General features: G+C 56.9%; 2 protein-coding genes across 2 annotated transcripts in view; both read left to right on the top strand.

Moving 5' to 3' along the window:
• The window catches only part of SRRM4 (serine/arginine repetitive matrix 4), a 46691-nt gene extending 40561 nt beyond the window's left edge, over positions 1–6130 (top strand). The window contains exon 13 of the mRNA XM_066199711.1: positions 269–6130. Within this exon, the coding sequence (XP_066055808.1) occupies positions 269–515 (247 nt within the window). The 3' untranslated portion in view covers positions 516–6130. The remainder of the gene's footprint in view (positions 1–268) is intronic.
• A 2358-nt stretch (positions 6131–8488) lies between these two features.
• Positions 8489–12202, top strand: HSPB8 (heat shock protein family B (small) member 8). The gene is made up of 3 exons (XM_066199724.1): positions 8489–9354; positions 10401–10464; positions 11404–12202. The coding sequence occupies exons 1-3, from the start codon at positions 8976–8978 to the stop codon at positions 11561–11563; spliced, it is 603 nt and encodes a 200-aa protein (XP_066055821.1). The 5' UTR covers positions 8489–8975; the 3' UTR covers positions 11564–12202.
• The last annotated feature ends 3515 nt before the right edge of the window (positions 12203–15717 follow it).

Below are 15717 nucleotides of genomic sequence, written 5' to 3'. Positions count from 1 at the left end.
AACTATTGACTCTAACCTTCACGCAGAGGGCTCTTTGGGACAACATCAAGTAGAGCCCGGCAGACTGAGTGGCTGGGACATTACCCAGGGCTGTGGGGGTGGGTGGTTTGAATCCCAAGGCCGCTCTGCTACCTGATCTCTTTTTCCTTTTAAACAAACACAGTCACATTTTTGGGAGTGTTGTGCAGAGTAGACAGTGCTTTTTGGAGATTTTGCCAGTAAGTCTGTCCTTGTGCTGCTGGTAACCCACGTCTCTGTGTCCCCACAGTGCCCGCAAACGCCCCATCCCCTACTACCGTCCCAGCCCCTCCTCGTCCAGCAGCGCCGGCAGCTATTCCTCCTGGTACAGCAGCTTCAGCCGCTCCCCGAGCCGCAGCCGGAGCTACTCCAGCTACCGGACCAGCCGGAGCCGAAGCTGGAGCAGCAGCCGGAGCTCGGGCCCCAGGAGCAGCCGCAGCAGGAGCAGGAGCAGGAGCTATGACTCAGGAGCCAGCTCCGACAGCCTGCGTCGTTAGGGAGTGCCACTGCTGGCTGACAGCGGGTGCCGGCGTCATCGCCACATTCCTGGCATTCTCCGCTTCCTTCCCACCTACCTGGCCATCGATAGCAATCATCCCCGATACTGACGTGGTGGCACTGCCGGGTGCCCCTTCCCCGGTTCGGAGTGACAGCCCTGGAGCGCCTGGTGCAGCCCCTCCGCCCCAGCGTGGGGTGGGCGGCTCAGTCCCAGCTCCCCCCGGCCAGGCTGGAAGAAGGGTCGGTGCTTTATAGAGGATCTGTCACGACAGACCTGCTCCATCCTCCCCGATGCTCCCATCTCCCCATTGCTACTGCTCTCCAAAGCACTACCAGCAGGTCCAAAGGAAAGAATTCTGCTCCTCGCTCTTCTGACAAACCAGGGACCAACAAATTAACTTCTGTTGGAGAGACAGACCCAGCTGGAGAAGAGTTTGCTGGAAAGCTTCAGTGATGGGGGGATGGCTGTCCCCACCAAGGCAAATATCAGGTCCTTTGGGTCCCTCCTCCAGAGCTGCTGCCCACTCTGCAGAGAAAATATTTATTTTTTTTTGCCAGTCAGCCAGTCCCTGCTACAAATAGAAGGCTAGAAATCCTTTCTGACATACTTCCTGGGGAAAAGAAAAAAAAGGCTGTTTGCTCTTTCTCCTGCCCTTTCCTACCAGGCAGCAGCAGCACCTTTTGCAGGGTTGTTTTATCCCCCCAGCACTGAACTGCTTGCAAACTACCTGCTGAGGTCTGAACCTGGGGCTGGTGGAGTACAAGGCAGAGAGGAGCTGGTGCTGTGCTGTGCTCTGAGGGCCAGGCCACGTGTGGGAGACTGGGGCCAAGGGCTTCCCTTCTGGAGGAAGCCTGAGACAGTTTGGGTTTAGGTTCGTCTTCAGGGAGCATTGCCCTTGGAGTGTGTTGCTGGTGGGACCAGAGGGAGGTGCAGAGATAGCAGTTGTGGGGTGCAGTCAGAACACACAGGGTTAAAAGGGCATTGCAAGAGCCAGAGGGCCCCAATTCCCCTTCCTCCAAACACGCAGCAATTTCAGGCAGGATTCCAGGCAATCATTCCTCCTTGAGCCCCTCTGCTGCCCTGGGGCAGGATCAGCAGCACAGTTGCAGGCCGGTGCCAGGCTGCAGCAGGATGCCCTGGTGTCCCAGTTTGTTACTGGGAGGCCAGAGCAGTGCAGGGGGACAGGAAGGGCCCCCCACTAATTGCCTGTTTTTCCAGGGAGCCACAGGCTGCCCTGGGCCCTGGGGTTTTGTCTCCCTGCCAGCCCAGCTGCCTGTGCAATTACTGTGTTTTGCCGGGTAACAAAGGCTTCTCCCAGCACAGGCTGAGCTGGTGCTGAGGAGTTTATTTCTCTTACAACACCTGGGTGCTTAGAGACGCTAATTTGGGCTTAAGACTTCCCTCCCTCCCTTTTTCCATCCCCTCCCCTTCCATCCTGCACGATTATTAACGAGTTTGGGCTTAATGAGTCAAGGAGGTGTGTGTTGTTTAAGTGTTGCAGAAAAGGGCTGAGTGGAGCCACCATCTGCAGGAGGAGAGAGGGTAGAAAGGAATGCAACCCGCCCCCCACCCCCCATCTACAGAATTACCTACAGGCCCCTGGCAGCTGGAAAAGGGACAAAGCAGCAAGGGGAAGACGGCTGAGTGCCACGAGCTGCTGTGGTGGAACTGGATGATCGCCTCAGCAACCCTATAAATCTGTTATCTGGTGGAAAGTACAGCAGCGCAGGCAGGGATTACATCTGGGTGGAACAAGAGGAAGTTTTATGTCAGGGACTTCTTTCCCAGTATCTTTCCTGGTGCTGTGCTTTTTGTCCTGTGCCTTCAATGGCCAAAGCTCCCCTTTTTCCCAGACCCTCATCCCCTGCCTTGCTTGCTGCAGGCAATGTGAGGATGAGGGGGCTGAGACAGAGAGCTGGGTACTGGTGTGGCTGGTGGCTTAGTGGGGATGTGTCCATCTTCTGGAAAGACCCTTTCTAGGACACAGAGAGAAGTGCTCCTGGTAGGGCTGAGTAAATGCTCCAGGGCTGTGGTTGAAGGATCAAAGACAGGATGCCACTGCCTTCCCTCCTGTGCTGGCCCCAACAGCAGCCCCTTGGCCACCTTCTGCAGCAGACTCCCTCTCAAAAGGGCTGAAAACCTCACGCTTCTTCCCCAAAGAGTCTCTCCCAGTTTGATGCTGAAATGCCCCATCCTTCTGCTCCCTGGGAAGATCCAAAGGCAGCGATGGGAACCCAGACCTCCCCAGCTCTACCAGTGCTTCATGAGCAGCCTCCTGCCCCTCGGCACCCCGTAACGCACACACGGAGCTGTAGCAAGGAAGCAGCTAGCCCGAAGATCCAAAACGAGGAAAGGAAAGAAGAGGGGTTTTGTGCAACTGGTGTAAATACCAAACTCACACTGACTGGAGTCCTCGTGGCTGGGGACAGATGATGGAAGCACCACACCAGGCTTAGCAGCATCCACCCTCTGTGGGTCAGGAGATGACCCTGAGGGTTGTGTGGGGCTGATGGCAGCTCCTGCACCCGTCCAGCTGATCCCTACATCAAGGACTGCCTCTGCCTGTACAGTCTGTGGCAGCTAAACACTCCTGGGGTTTCCCAAGCAGACTTGCATTGGAGTAAACCTCTTTAAAATATTTATTTATTTAATTATTATTATTATTATTATTATTCTATTTTTAATTGTATGTCAGAATGGACCAGTATTTATTTATTCATTCTATTTTTTTTTTCTAACGTTAAGTTATTTTTGGATCTGTTTGTTTGTTCAAATGTGTCCATGCCGCCGGTCTCGTGTAAAGGTTTACAGCTCTGGCCCCTGTCAGTGAGCTGGCCGGAGGAGTGACAGTCACTCCTGCTGCCACCGTGTCCCTCTGCGCTCTCCGGAGCAGGGCGGAGAGCTCGGGATGGACAAAGGGACGCAGGGCAGAGCTGCGTGTTTTCATGTCGGAATCTCGGGTTTCTCATCAGATTTGCGCAGGAATGTGACGGGTGTGACCACAGAAACGGGTCTAGGACGTGTCGGAGGTGGTGGCGAGGGTCTGCTGGCCGGCCGAGGTGCTGGCAGTGCCACCAGGGAAGCGTCGCCTGCGCGCGCGCCGGCCGGGTGCCAGCTGGCCCCGCGCTGTTTGCCTTGGCTCCGCCGCCGGCGCTCAACCCGAAACCCGCCTGCTCCGCGCAGCCACCGCCGCTTTCCCGGGGAGGATCGGCCGTCGCCAGGACTCCCCTGCCGTGTTTATCCCTGCGCACTGACCCACCCATGGGAAAACAAGAGAGATGAGACTGTGAGAGAGCGATCCCTGAGGAAGGTCCTTGCAAAATCCAGCCTCCGGTGACGGACCTGACCAAGGCTGTGTGTGTATGTGTGTGTGTGCACATGTGGATATACATGTGAGTTTCCCTCGGTGTTATTTATTTTTTAACTTATTTTTAGTACAAGCTTTAGTACACCCTTCCTGTTAGTGGACAGATGGAGTTTCTGTGGGTTTGCGTGAAGCTGTGAGTTTTTCTGTCTCTGTGCCTTTTGCCAGTGCTTTTTAATTATTATTTTTTAATGTTGTTTCTCTCATTCACTGCTTTTATGGATTTTTGCTCTGCATCCAACATCTCAGTTAGCTGCAAAGAGCAGGTTCACCTGGTGGAAAGGCAGCTTGGTCATTTTGGTGTTGGTGAATCACTGCTGTGGTCAGACACACAAGGGGTGTTCAGGGTTGGTCACAACATCAGGATAATATCTTGGCTGTTTTTAGGAAGCCTTGTCTCACACTCAAAGGCTCTTTCCCACCCATGATTTTGAATCATCCCACAAGCATCCCTGCTGCCTTTCCCTGGCAGAGCACATGTCACAGCACTCACTCCCAAATGTCTCCTTGACCCTCAAACCATCAACTCCCCCCATTCACTGGACCTGCCTTGGTTCTGGGTTTGCCCCCTGAGGGAGGCTTGTCCCACCTCTCCCAACCCCAGGCTCCAGAAAATCCAACACCATTTCTGCAGGTTTGCTGGGAAGCAAAGATGAGGGATGTTTCAAAGCACTGTTCTGTTCTTTCTTCATTGGGTGCAGCACTCAGCTGAGCTTTGCTTTATGTTGACTGCAATTCTTCTCAGTGTTCTTGTTGTTTTGGGGACTGAATTTGTACCAAACTTGTCTGCAACAGCCAATCACTGTTATTTTGCTATGCATTGTATATATATTGAACAGGCTGAGAGGACTTGGCCTCTATTTAATATTTATTTCTTCTATTTATTGAGCATTACTTTAAAAAAAGCTATTTGGGTTGTGCTGTTGGGTCCATGAAGGCAGGAGCCTTTGAAGTGTTGCCAGATATGCTGGAGAGAGGAAGGCAAATTTGGCTCATTTGGACCTCACCACCAGTATTTAGAGAGGAACCTCATTGTGATGGAGATTGGCAAGGCAGGGGAAACCTCTTCATCTCCTTGAACCAACTTCTGTTGACAAATCACATCCCCCTGGAAAGGTGTGGGGAATTCAGAGGTGACAGGCGAGCTCTGGTGGAGGAATAACCCTGCTTCTCTTTCTCTGCCACATGGCATAGGGCTGCAATCACCAAAAAAAAAAATAATCCCTGGAGTTCTCTGATCTCCCACTGCTGGTCCCTTCTTCACTCTGGGGGACAGGGAAATCTGTCAGCTTTTGCATCAGTGATGAGGAAAGGGATGGGATGGAAGTGACTGGCCATGGTCTCCATCAGGAAGCGAGGATGTCCACCCTGCCCCATCCTGAGACCCTCGTGCCATGTCCTGCTTTGCCCCTTTCCCCAAACTTTGTGCCAGTAGCTTTGCCCTGATGTGAGCTCAGTAGCCAGGGCAGGACTCAGGAGGCCTCCCCCGTTGTCTCCAACATGAGCAGAGCTTGCTGCAGGCATCCTCCCCCAGCTTTGAGAAGAGCATAAGATGTGCTAAAAATCCCACGCTGCCCCAGTGTCACTCCACCAACGCTGCAGCCGCTGCTCTGCTCGCTGGGGTGGGAGGTGTTTGTGCTCCTTGGGCAGAGCTGCCTGTGCTGCTGGACTGTGGACACGGCTCCAGCCTTAGCAGGAGAGTGCCCATTGCTGGGCTGTTCCCACAGAGCTGGCCAGGAGCTGCTGGGTGCTCAGCCTCAGGGCTCTCGGGGTAGTGGCTTGAGAAAAAGGCAGGTTCAGGTGTCTAAGGGAAGACTTTGCCCTTCAGTGCCCAGTGGGGTTTTGTTACCTCTTCACCAGAGAATAAATAATTCTCCTGATTTTGCTGCTACCTGGCAGTTTGCACATGACTGGGAGGGTCTCCAAAGCAACAATGTCATGGTCAAGCACCCCAGCTTTTGGACTATTGCCTAGAGAACAGCACTCTCACCAGCCCAGGGCAGCTCTCCACCTTTGAAACCCGGGGAATGAGAAGAAGATTTAGAACAAAAGCCAAGACGTGAGAAAAGCCGCGAGGGAAACGGTATTTCTGTTTCCACCCCCAACGACACCGGTGCATCTGTTCGTTTGAGTCCATTGTAAAGCTCCCCTTGCTCTCCATCCACATGTGTTCTGTATCCTTTTGTCTTCCTGGGTGTTTGAGTTGTTAGCCTGGTTAGAAAAAGGTTCCAATAAAGGTTCGGACAGTATTTCCTTTGCATCATGTTCCTTTTGGATACGAGTGCGTGCGGTGGGATATTTCGGGTTGTTTCAGCTGCTCCGCAGGGAAGGGCATGTGCCTCCACTCCAGCTGCCCAGGACTGGCTCCTCAGGGCACTGACTGAAGCAAAAACAGTTGTGGGCTAGTATTTCTGACAGTTCTCCTTTCCCTGCTGGGCCAGGCTCCTGCTGCCCTTTGCCAGGCCCTTTGGATCCCCCCACCCTCTCCAGGCACTGGGAATCCAAGCCAGAAATGCGCCCATCTCTCCCTGGAGGTCACACCGGGCTCACCAGTGCTCTCCTCGGGGCTGTGCCCTTCCCTTCCTGCACAGCCCTTGCTCCAAGCCCTGCACAGAGTTCCCATGCCACAGGGCCCTGCCATGGTCACCTCGGCAGGAGGCAGGGGCAGTGTGGACTCTGCAGCACCCTGGAAGCCCCCAGGGGAGCAGCAGCACTGGGCCATGTCCCCATGCTTCTTCACAGGGCTCAGATGGGCACCCAGGAAAGGTCTGGACGTGGCACAGAGGGATCATGGGGACCACGGGGCAGCATCCCCAGGTGACTCAGAGGAGAAAGGGGGCTGCAAGGGCACTTCATGCTTCCCAGAGCTGATGTCGTGGGGTGAGTCGGTGGTGGGAGGCAGCCGGGAGGATTGGAATGACAACAGGAGCTAAATTGGGATGGCCCAGAGAGGGTGAGAGCAGGAGGGAGGAGGGGACGTGTGACTAATCGGGATGAACAAGGCGACAGAAAGAATTCCTGGCCGGGGAGGGAGGATGGCCCGCAGCTATGTGGGAAACGTGGGATGGGGGATGTTATGGGGCTCCTGGAAACACGGTAGGATCGTGGGACTGCTTGAAACCACGCCGGGGCTTGTCCCTCTCACCGCGTGTGCTGGTGTTTGCCCAAGGGGATGCAGACCCTGCTCCCCAGCCAAGCTGAGGTGTGCCCAGCTGAGCTCAGGCTGTGTGTGGCAGTGACCCCCAGGACTGTCCCCGTACTGTCACCCACGGGCACCAGGAGGCCCCAGCCAGGCAGAGGCAGCCGGGCAGGACAAGGGAATGGAGGGGGATGCTCAGTCCCTCCACCAGCAGCTGCCTCCTCGCACCAGGAGTGCTCAGCTGGCACCTGGGACGTCCCCAGGCACCTCCCGGCATCCTTTCGGAGCCCAGGGAGACCTCTGTGATGCCCAGGTGTCTCCATGCACGGGGGCAGCCCTGTCCTAGCCTAGGAGAGGTAGCTCCCTGCCCCCAGCGATGCTGCCGTGATTAATGCCATGGAGTGACCAGCGGCTGCACCCCTGAGTGGCCTGTACTGCATTAAAGCCTTCCTGCTGCAATTACTCCCATAGAATCCATTAGAAAAATTGCAGTTGCTGGAGAGAAGGAGCATGATGCAGAGCCAGGATGCGGCATGAGGAAATGGTTCCGTAGCCAGCGTGACCCTCACTGATGACATCCCATCCTCCAGCACGCCCCACCGGAGCCTGGATCGCCTTCATGGGGAACCCGTCAGTGCCGGCCGTACCCCCGCCTGTGGCCGGGCTCGGGGCCGTGTCTCCGGGGCGGATGCCGGCTGGGAGCTCCCCCTCCGGTGCTGCTGCCGCGCCCCTTCCCACAGCGCGCAGCCCGCTCCCGCCGCTGCCCTGTCATTATTAGCCCGGCCGCGGCTGTGATTAACGCCTCGCCCTGCCCGCACCGCGATTGCGGCAGGGCCGGGGCATGCGGTGGGGCGAGGAGGAGGAGGAGGAGGAGGAGGAGACAGAGGTGCTGAGCAGCGCCGTCAGCGCTCTGCCTGCTGCCCGGGGTCCGTCTCCTCCCTGCAGTTAGGGGATGTTTCTCCGGGCCCAGCTAGTGCAGATGGCCAAAGCAGCGGTGCTGGAGAGGGTCATCCTGTCCCCCTGCCCCACACGCCCCAAACAGCCACCCCTGGGGTCCCACGGCGCTGGGGGTGCCGGCGCTGACCCATTTCCCGGTACAGTGGGACTCGGTGCCGTGGGGACACGTGGCTTTACAGTGAGGGGAGCAGCCTGGTCAGCCCCACCACGGTATTTTTAACAGGTGACACCGGGGTGAAAGCAGCCGGCCCTGAGTGAGCTTGGGGGCTATTTTGGGCGGGCAGAACAGCAGGAGGGGGCGGCAGGGACTAGGGCAGCTGCCGAAGAAGCGCCGTGGCCCCGTGGCAGGCGGGATCCTCGGGCCAGCAGGAGAGGTCAGCTGCCACTGCCCAAATTCTCCACGGCTGTTTCATCCTCTCCAAAATACTCGGCTGACAGGGCAGGGCAGGACTTGCAAAAACACACACCCCCCTCCTCTGAAATCCATATAAATAGTACTCGCCCAACGGCTGGAAGGTTAGAGAAGTTTCTGGGCTCCAGGCTGGGGCATTTATTGCAGCTCTCACCCAGGAGCAGCAGGGAAAGTTGCACATAAAGTGCTGGAGAGTGAGAAGTGAGAGAGAAGCTTTTTAATCTCAGGATATTTGGTTTTATTAATTTTTTTTCTCTCTCTCTCCTGACAAGAAGTTTTATATTCCCCTCCCCAGTCCTGGGATCGCAGCCAGACAGGAAGCGTTTTCTCGCGGCCAGAGAGCTCCCTCCGTCCTTCCTGCGCTCCTCCAGCTCCCGGTGATTCAGCCTGAATTGATTTTCTCATCGTCCTTCACCTGGTGCCGGGAAGGAGGGACCGTCCCCGCGCTCCCACGTCCCACCCGGGGTGGATGCGTCTCCTCCGGGACAGGCTCCCGGGGGAAGTTTGCAGCCAGGAGCAGCCACACAGAGGCTGAGGCTCCGTTGGAGAGCCCCGGGGACACTCTCAGACCCCTCCGAAGGAAGCCATGGCCGATAGCCAGATGCCCTTCTCCTGCCATTATCCCGGCAGGCGCAGCCTCCGCGACCCTTTCCGGGAGCCCGGCCTGACCTCGCGTCTGCTGGACGATGACTTCGGCTTGTCGCCCTTCCCCGGGGATCTGACGGCGGACTGGCCCGACTGGGCTCGGCCCCGGCTCACCACCACCTGGCCGGGCCCCCTGCGCACCGGCCTGAGCCGCACGCCCCCCATGGCCCCCGCCTACGGCACCCACTTCGGGGGGTACCCCGAGAGCCGCAGCCCCGCGCCCTTCCCCCGCGAGCCCTGGAAGGTGTGTGTCAACGTGCACAGCTTCAAACCCGAGGAGCTGACGGTCAAAACCAAGGATGGCTACGTCGAGGTGTCAGGTGAGAGCCAAGGCACCGGGGAGGTGGCACTGCCAGCTCAAGGAATTGCTGCAAAATGCCAAAAGAGCCTTTATTTTAAGGCGGCGGCGGCAGTAGCCCCGTGCTTGGGAGCAGGGGAGGGCTGCAGCAGGGCTTTGGGGCATCTCCAGAGGCAGTTTGGGTGTCACGGGGGGGGGGTCTGGATCACAAGCCACGGTGGTTTGCTGCCAAAAGAAGAAAGGACACGTGTCCTTTGGGGTAAATCTCCCTGCATTCTGCCCTGGCTGGCAGCACCCTGCAGCGAGCGGCCAAGAGGGGCCCCAGCTCTGCTCGGTTAATTATAGCCAGGGTGAGGTCGGCACGGAGGGAGATTCCCTTTAAAGGGGCCGAGGGAGAGGCTGGGAAGAAGGGAGCAGCTGCTCACAGCCCCCAGCCCAGCCCGGCTCGGCTCTGAGTCGGCCAGAAACACGTCCCTGAAAAGTCAGTTAATGGAGGGAAGGGTGGATGTGGAGTCCAGCACTTTTGGGGTGCCTACGACTACCCTCAGTGTCCGATCAGCCTGGCACTGACATTCCCCATTGTCCCTGGGTCCTCTGGGCTGGGATCACCAGGGAGGGCTGGGGGCTGCCACCTAACACAGCTCAGGGTGTTTATTTGGAGCTCACTGCAGCACAGGGGGAAGGGCACAACTCAGGGGGGTCCTCTGGCTGATGCTCCAGGTACAGGGACCCCCAGCCTGACAGAGTGGTGGAAAGGAGCCCATCTGGGGCAGTGGGGCCAAGGGGGATGATGCCACCTACAAAGGTTTTATTATTTATTTTTTTAAGCCCCAGCTCTTGGCACCCTGTGAGACCCCAGTTTTCCACTGGAAATGTGGCTGTGCTATGTCCAGCATCTCATTCCCCACATGGAGAGGCTTCCTGAGCTCTCCCCAGAGAAAGAGTTTGCACTGGGGCGTGGAAACAGCTGCTCAGAAAACTTTCTGTTGGGTGTAGTTGTTGTTGTTTGTTGGGGAAAAAATACTCTCCTGGTAAGGTGCTGATGTGGGGTGTTGGCCTTCCCTGCAGGCAAACACGAGGAGCAGCAGGTGGAAGGAGGGATCGTCTCCAAGAACTTCACCAAGAAAATCCAGTAGGTACCGGTCGACCTGGCTGAGCTTTCCCAGTCCCCGCGCCCCAGCTCACACATGTAGAGACTCTTTCCACCCCAAAATCTGTCTTTCTGCAGCACGTGCCTGGCTGGGCCGGGCCACAGAGGCATTTCCCAAGGGAAGGAAAGGAGGAGGAGGCCTTTTTGGAGGCGCTCTGTCAGTCTCCTGCGCGCCCGGGGAGCAGGAGGGATGCGGGGAGGAGGCGGCCCCCGGGGAGCAGCAGCGCACGGCGGGCTGGCCCCACCGCCAGCCCCGGAGCACATCCCTGCTATCCCCGCATCTCCATGATGTCAGGGAGATCGCTATCGCGTTGACTCACCCATGCCTCACTTTGGCAACAACAACCGCAAAGGCGAGCCCAGAGGCCGGCGAGCCCCGACCGATGTGGGGGGCAGGTCCCACCCGCGGGGCTCGCACGGTTAACAGGGAAAAGCATCAAAGCCCAGGGCATGGGAAGGGTTTCCTCGGCTGGCAGCAGCTCAGCTTTGCTTTTCCGCCCTGAAGGAGCCCTGTGCATCCCGAACTCCCACGGGAAAGCTGCGGCGAGCCCCGCGCTCGCTGCCGCTCGGCGCTCGGGCTCCTTTTAGGGGCAAGGCTCGCGGCTGACGTGGGTGCGGCACGGCCGGGATTTGCTCCCGCTCCGCGCCGCACAAGCGGCTCTGACATCCCGTCAAACACATCTGCCGGGGAGATTAAACAGAGCTCCCACGGGGGCCAGGCCGGCCAGGAGCCCGCTCGAAATATCCCCCGCACATTCCCGGGCTTTCCAGTAATAACAGAGGCTTTGCCGGGGCGCCGGCGCTGCTGCCCCGGCACCGCTGGTTCCCCGCGTGCTGGCGGTCCAAGGGTTGGGATCCAGCGGGGATGCAGCATCCTAACCCAATCCCAACCCGTGCCGTCTTTCCTGCCCCACCCTGCAGGCTGCCCTACGAGGTGGATCCCATCACGGTGTTCGCCTCCTTGTCCCCGGAGGGGCTGCTGATCATCGAGGCGCCCCAGATCCCCCCCTACCAGCAGTACGGCGAGGGCGGCAGCGGCAGCGAGATCCCCGTCGAGAGCCAGGAGGCCACCTGCACCTGAGCAGCCACCCGCGGCCCTCCCGCGCCCCGGCACCCCTGTCCCTTGTCCCCTTCCCCTGTCCTCCGGTCCCCTGCGGCGCGGCGTCCTGACAGCCTCCGGCAAGGGTGACGGGTGCCGCTCGCAGGGATGGCAGCACCCGCCCCCCCAGCGGAGAGCCGGGGCACACACCGGGTGCCAGGCCACCGTCCCTGAGGGCTTCTAGCGCTCTGAGGTGCCGGTAGAGATTTTTTTTGTGCCCACGGGGCCAAGCAGAAAGGATGTTCCTCCTTATGGTCATTGTTTGTTCCGAGTCGCTCGGATGGGATATTTATAACAATAGCAAAAAAGGGCCTGTTTTTGTTTTTGTTTTTTTCTTTAAAATTGACGTGGAAACCCGTAGGTCTGTGTCTTTTCCTCCTCCATGAGTTGGGTTTTTTTTTGTTGTTTTTTTTTTTTTTTTTAAACTACACCTCTGCGAAGGACACGCATCCAGCAGTGGAGCTCGATGGCGTGGCCTCCATCCTGAGAAATGGTCCGCGTGCTTTGAATGTTGGTTTGGGGTTTTGGTGTTGGTTTTGGTTTTTTTTTTTCCTTATTTCCAAAGAGAATTTGTGCTTTTACTTATCAGACCTGAGGAATAAAACCCAGTTGATGTTCTTAGCCTCTGCTTGTCTCGGCTGCGCCAGTGGGATGGGCACAGGGCTGGGGGAGGGTGGTGGGGAGGAGGGGAATGTCACCTTGCACCACCTCACAGCTTGGCACAGGTCATCCCCATGAAGGCAAGGACAAGAGAGATGTGTAGGGATGCCTGCACTGATGGTGGATTTCCAAGTCTCAGCTAACACTGTGCTAGGAAGGCATCAGGCCTGGCAAGGACTGTGGGCTCATCGCATCCTTAGCCCCTCAGGGAGTTGAAAATATTCTTCCTGCTTGGGGATGCTAAACCCAGCTGTGAGTTGGAAAAGTTGGGTTTGCCCCATCCCCATTTCCATCTCACCATGCCAGCTCCCCACCTGCAGCTCCATGGAGAAGCACTTCCCAGTGGAATGGCGAAGGGTTTCTGCTGCGTTCTGGGCACAGCCTTGAAACCATTCCTGGGGGGCAAAGCACCTTTTGCTAACCCACTGCAGTGCCTGGGGTTAGCAAAGCCAAGCTGTGGGTGGGTGGCAGGAAATTTTCCATCGATCTGTGCAGCACCTGGAGCCAGGCACCCAGTTTTCCATGTCACCAGGAGCTCAGAGTTAAAAATACAGCCTCACGTGTTCCACTCTGGCTCATTTGGGATGTGGTTACCAACAACACCCACCACGTGCTGTAAACCCTGGCCCAGCACCTGCGTGCCACCAAGGCACCCACATTCCAGGTCACGAAGGGGAACCTGGGCACTCTCACCCAGTTTTCCAGATTATATTTGCTGGGTTAACTTCCAGCAGTTGTTGCAGAGCTGGGACCCCCCGATGGTGCGGAGCACAGCCAGCCCCAAGCTCAGCCACTCCAGCTCTGCCAGGCACGGCTCTGAGCACAGCAATTTTTATGAATAAAATATAATCCTCGAAATGTGATACTGACACCGGGATGGAACGCCAAAAAGTCATGAGTCACAGCTCCAGCCCTGTGTCCTTGTGCCACTTGGAGCCGTCAGGCCCTGTGGGTGACACCTCTCCAGCACAAATTGTCCTTCCTCTTCCTCACCCCTTCAAAGAGTTATTTTTATCAGGCTTTTGAAAACATATCCCCAGGCCCAACTTCAGTTTTTTTCCCCTTTCACAGAAGGAACCCAGGGGCCCCTGGGGACACGCTCAGGCCCAGCACCCCACCTGGATGTCCCCCAGTGGACATGTCTGGCACAGGATGGTTCCCCAAGCAGGGCTGCAGGAGCAGGGGACCAGCTGTGACTCCATAGGGAGCTGCCAGGGGGTAATGAGCCACAGTTGAGTCACTCTCTCATCCCGGGTTATTTGGGGAGGGCCCCAGGCTGGTGCAACACCAGTGCTGGGACAAAGGGAGCTCCAGGCTCAGCTTTGGGGCTGCTGCGCTCCAGCTCTTGTTCCTGCTGATCTTGCAGTTTGGGGTGAGTTTTATTTTTTCTTTAATAGCTTTTTGCTTTATTTGGTTCTGCTTTCTGATGAATTCCTTAATAGAGTCTTATAAAAGCTGTTGTAAGCTGCATTAGCAATAATTTCCTAATGGCTGGGGTTGGCATTGGCAATTAGCACTAAGGACCTCTTCCATGGGCAGCGTGCTTGGACCTGTGCAGACAGCAGCTTCCCAAGCTCTTGGATGGTCAGGAGTATCACATCCTAATGAAATAATTGTAACTGGAGATCTGGAGGCTCTTTTCAAGTATGATCTGATTATCCCTGCAAGGGAGGTTTTAAACAAGTAATCCCTACTGGTGTTTCTGCAAGTGCAAAAATCAGATTGGAAGCACTGGGGCACTTCTGCACCAGCCTCTCCCTCGTGTCTGAGGAGAGGGGGTGGGATCTGTGTGTTTCTGGGATTCCAGGGTGAGCAGAGCTGGGGCTGGTGGGGACTGGGAGCAGTTTGCTCACCCCCCTCGTGTGTGAGACGTTGGTTTGGAGCCTCCAGCCCCATAAGACAGAGCAGTGACATCACATCTGTGGGTTTGGGGCAATTACAGCCCATCAGGGGGTGTCAGAACACATCGTGGTTCATGGCTTAATGCCAGCTCTAAGGGACAGACCTGGTGCAGGCTGTGACTGAGGGGAGCATCCACCAGGAGGGGAGGGGTGGGCATCCTGTGGGTTTGACCCTGGGGCTGCCTGAGGGAACCCAGGAGGGACTGAGATCCTGGCTGTGCATTTTGGGACCTCTCTCACACAAAGGAGAAAGGGCAGGGTTGTGTTTGTCCTGCACAGGGCACCCCAGCCACAGCAGCACCTCTCTGCCAGCCCTGTCCCAATTATTCCAGGAGGACACTGCTCCTTTTTTTCTCCTGGAGCAGCCAATATCCACATCATCCAAGACTAAATGATTTTCACTGCTGAAGGAGATAGAGGAACCATCCTAATCTGGCCTTTCACATGCTGCTCTTGGAGCAACACTGATGCTGCCAACACAGCATCCTGGATGGGGAGGAGACAGGAGCAGGTGCTTGGAAGATTTTAATTTTTTCTTTCTAAGAAGCCAGTTCTGATCAAACACACAACCACATCTGAAAGAGCTTGTGGGATTAAGTAGTTGAATGCTGGGCGATTTGTATTTGGCACTGATGGGGCAGGAGAAAGGAGTGTGCCTGTTCCAGGAGAGGGATTCTAGGGTTGGGGCTGAGGTGGAAATCCAGCAGCTCCTGATGCATCTCAAGGACCATGAGCTTGCAAGCTCACCTCTGAATCCCAGCAGAGCTCTCCTGGGCAGCTGGAGGGAACTGTGGGTGGTCCATGAAGCTTTTTTGTTTGGGGAAAAATTTTCGTTGATCCCTCCTGCAGCACAAGTGGGTGATTCCCAGTGCTGCCAACACAGAGCTGGAATGGGCTGATAGGGAGGGCTCAGCACCAGGAGATAAGGGGCTGCATCATGGGAAACTGGCCTGGGAGGACCTGCTGCTCCAGCTGGCTGCTGTGAGGGGCTGAAGGACGTGAGAAGATAAGGACAAGGTCACCCAAGGCCTGGGAGAGCTCCCAAGGCAGCTCGGTGGCAGGAGGCTCAGTAACCTCCTGGCTGTGTCCTGCTGTCTGTCCCAAGCTGCCAAGGAAGCTGTGGAGCAGCATCTGCCCCCTGCAAGGCAGGGACACGGGGTAGTGGGGCCAAGGGGTTCTGAGTCCCATTTACATCCCACCAGGGCTGGGATGGGGAGCACGTGGCTCCCAGCAGGGCACCAGCTCCCAGCCTGTCCCAGAGGATTTATTTTCCTAAAATGGAAGCAAAAGCTGAATTGATTTATTTCGGTTGGCAGCGTGTGGAGCTGGGTAAATAATCCACAAGAAGCTCCAGAGCTGTCCAGATCCACCAGGCACCTCCGGAGACCCGCTCTCCTCTCCTAGAAGACTGAGGTTCAGGGAGTTTTCCAGCTGCCCAGCCCCTGTGGCAGGAGCAGGTGGCGGCTGGGCAGAGCTGTGGCCATCCCTGCTCTGGGGAGCATCACTCTCACTAACTCCTGTGCCCGTGGATTGGGACACCCTTGCTGGCTCGCCCTGCAGGGATGCCCTTGATGT

Source organism: Chamaea fasciata, unplaced genomic scaffold, assembly GCF_029207755.1.
Source record: "Chamaea fasciata isolate MVZ Bird 193981 ecotype frontalis unplaced genomic scaffold, bChaFas1.0.hap1 SCAF_18, whole genome shotgun sequence".
Classification (NCBI taxonomy): domain Eukaryota; kingdom Metazoa; phylum Chordata; class Aves; order Passeriformes; family Sylviidae; genus Chamaea; species Chamaea fasciata.
This window is presented reverse-complemented; position numbering and strand designations above follow the sequence as displayed.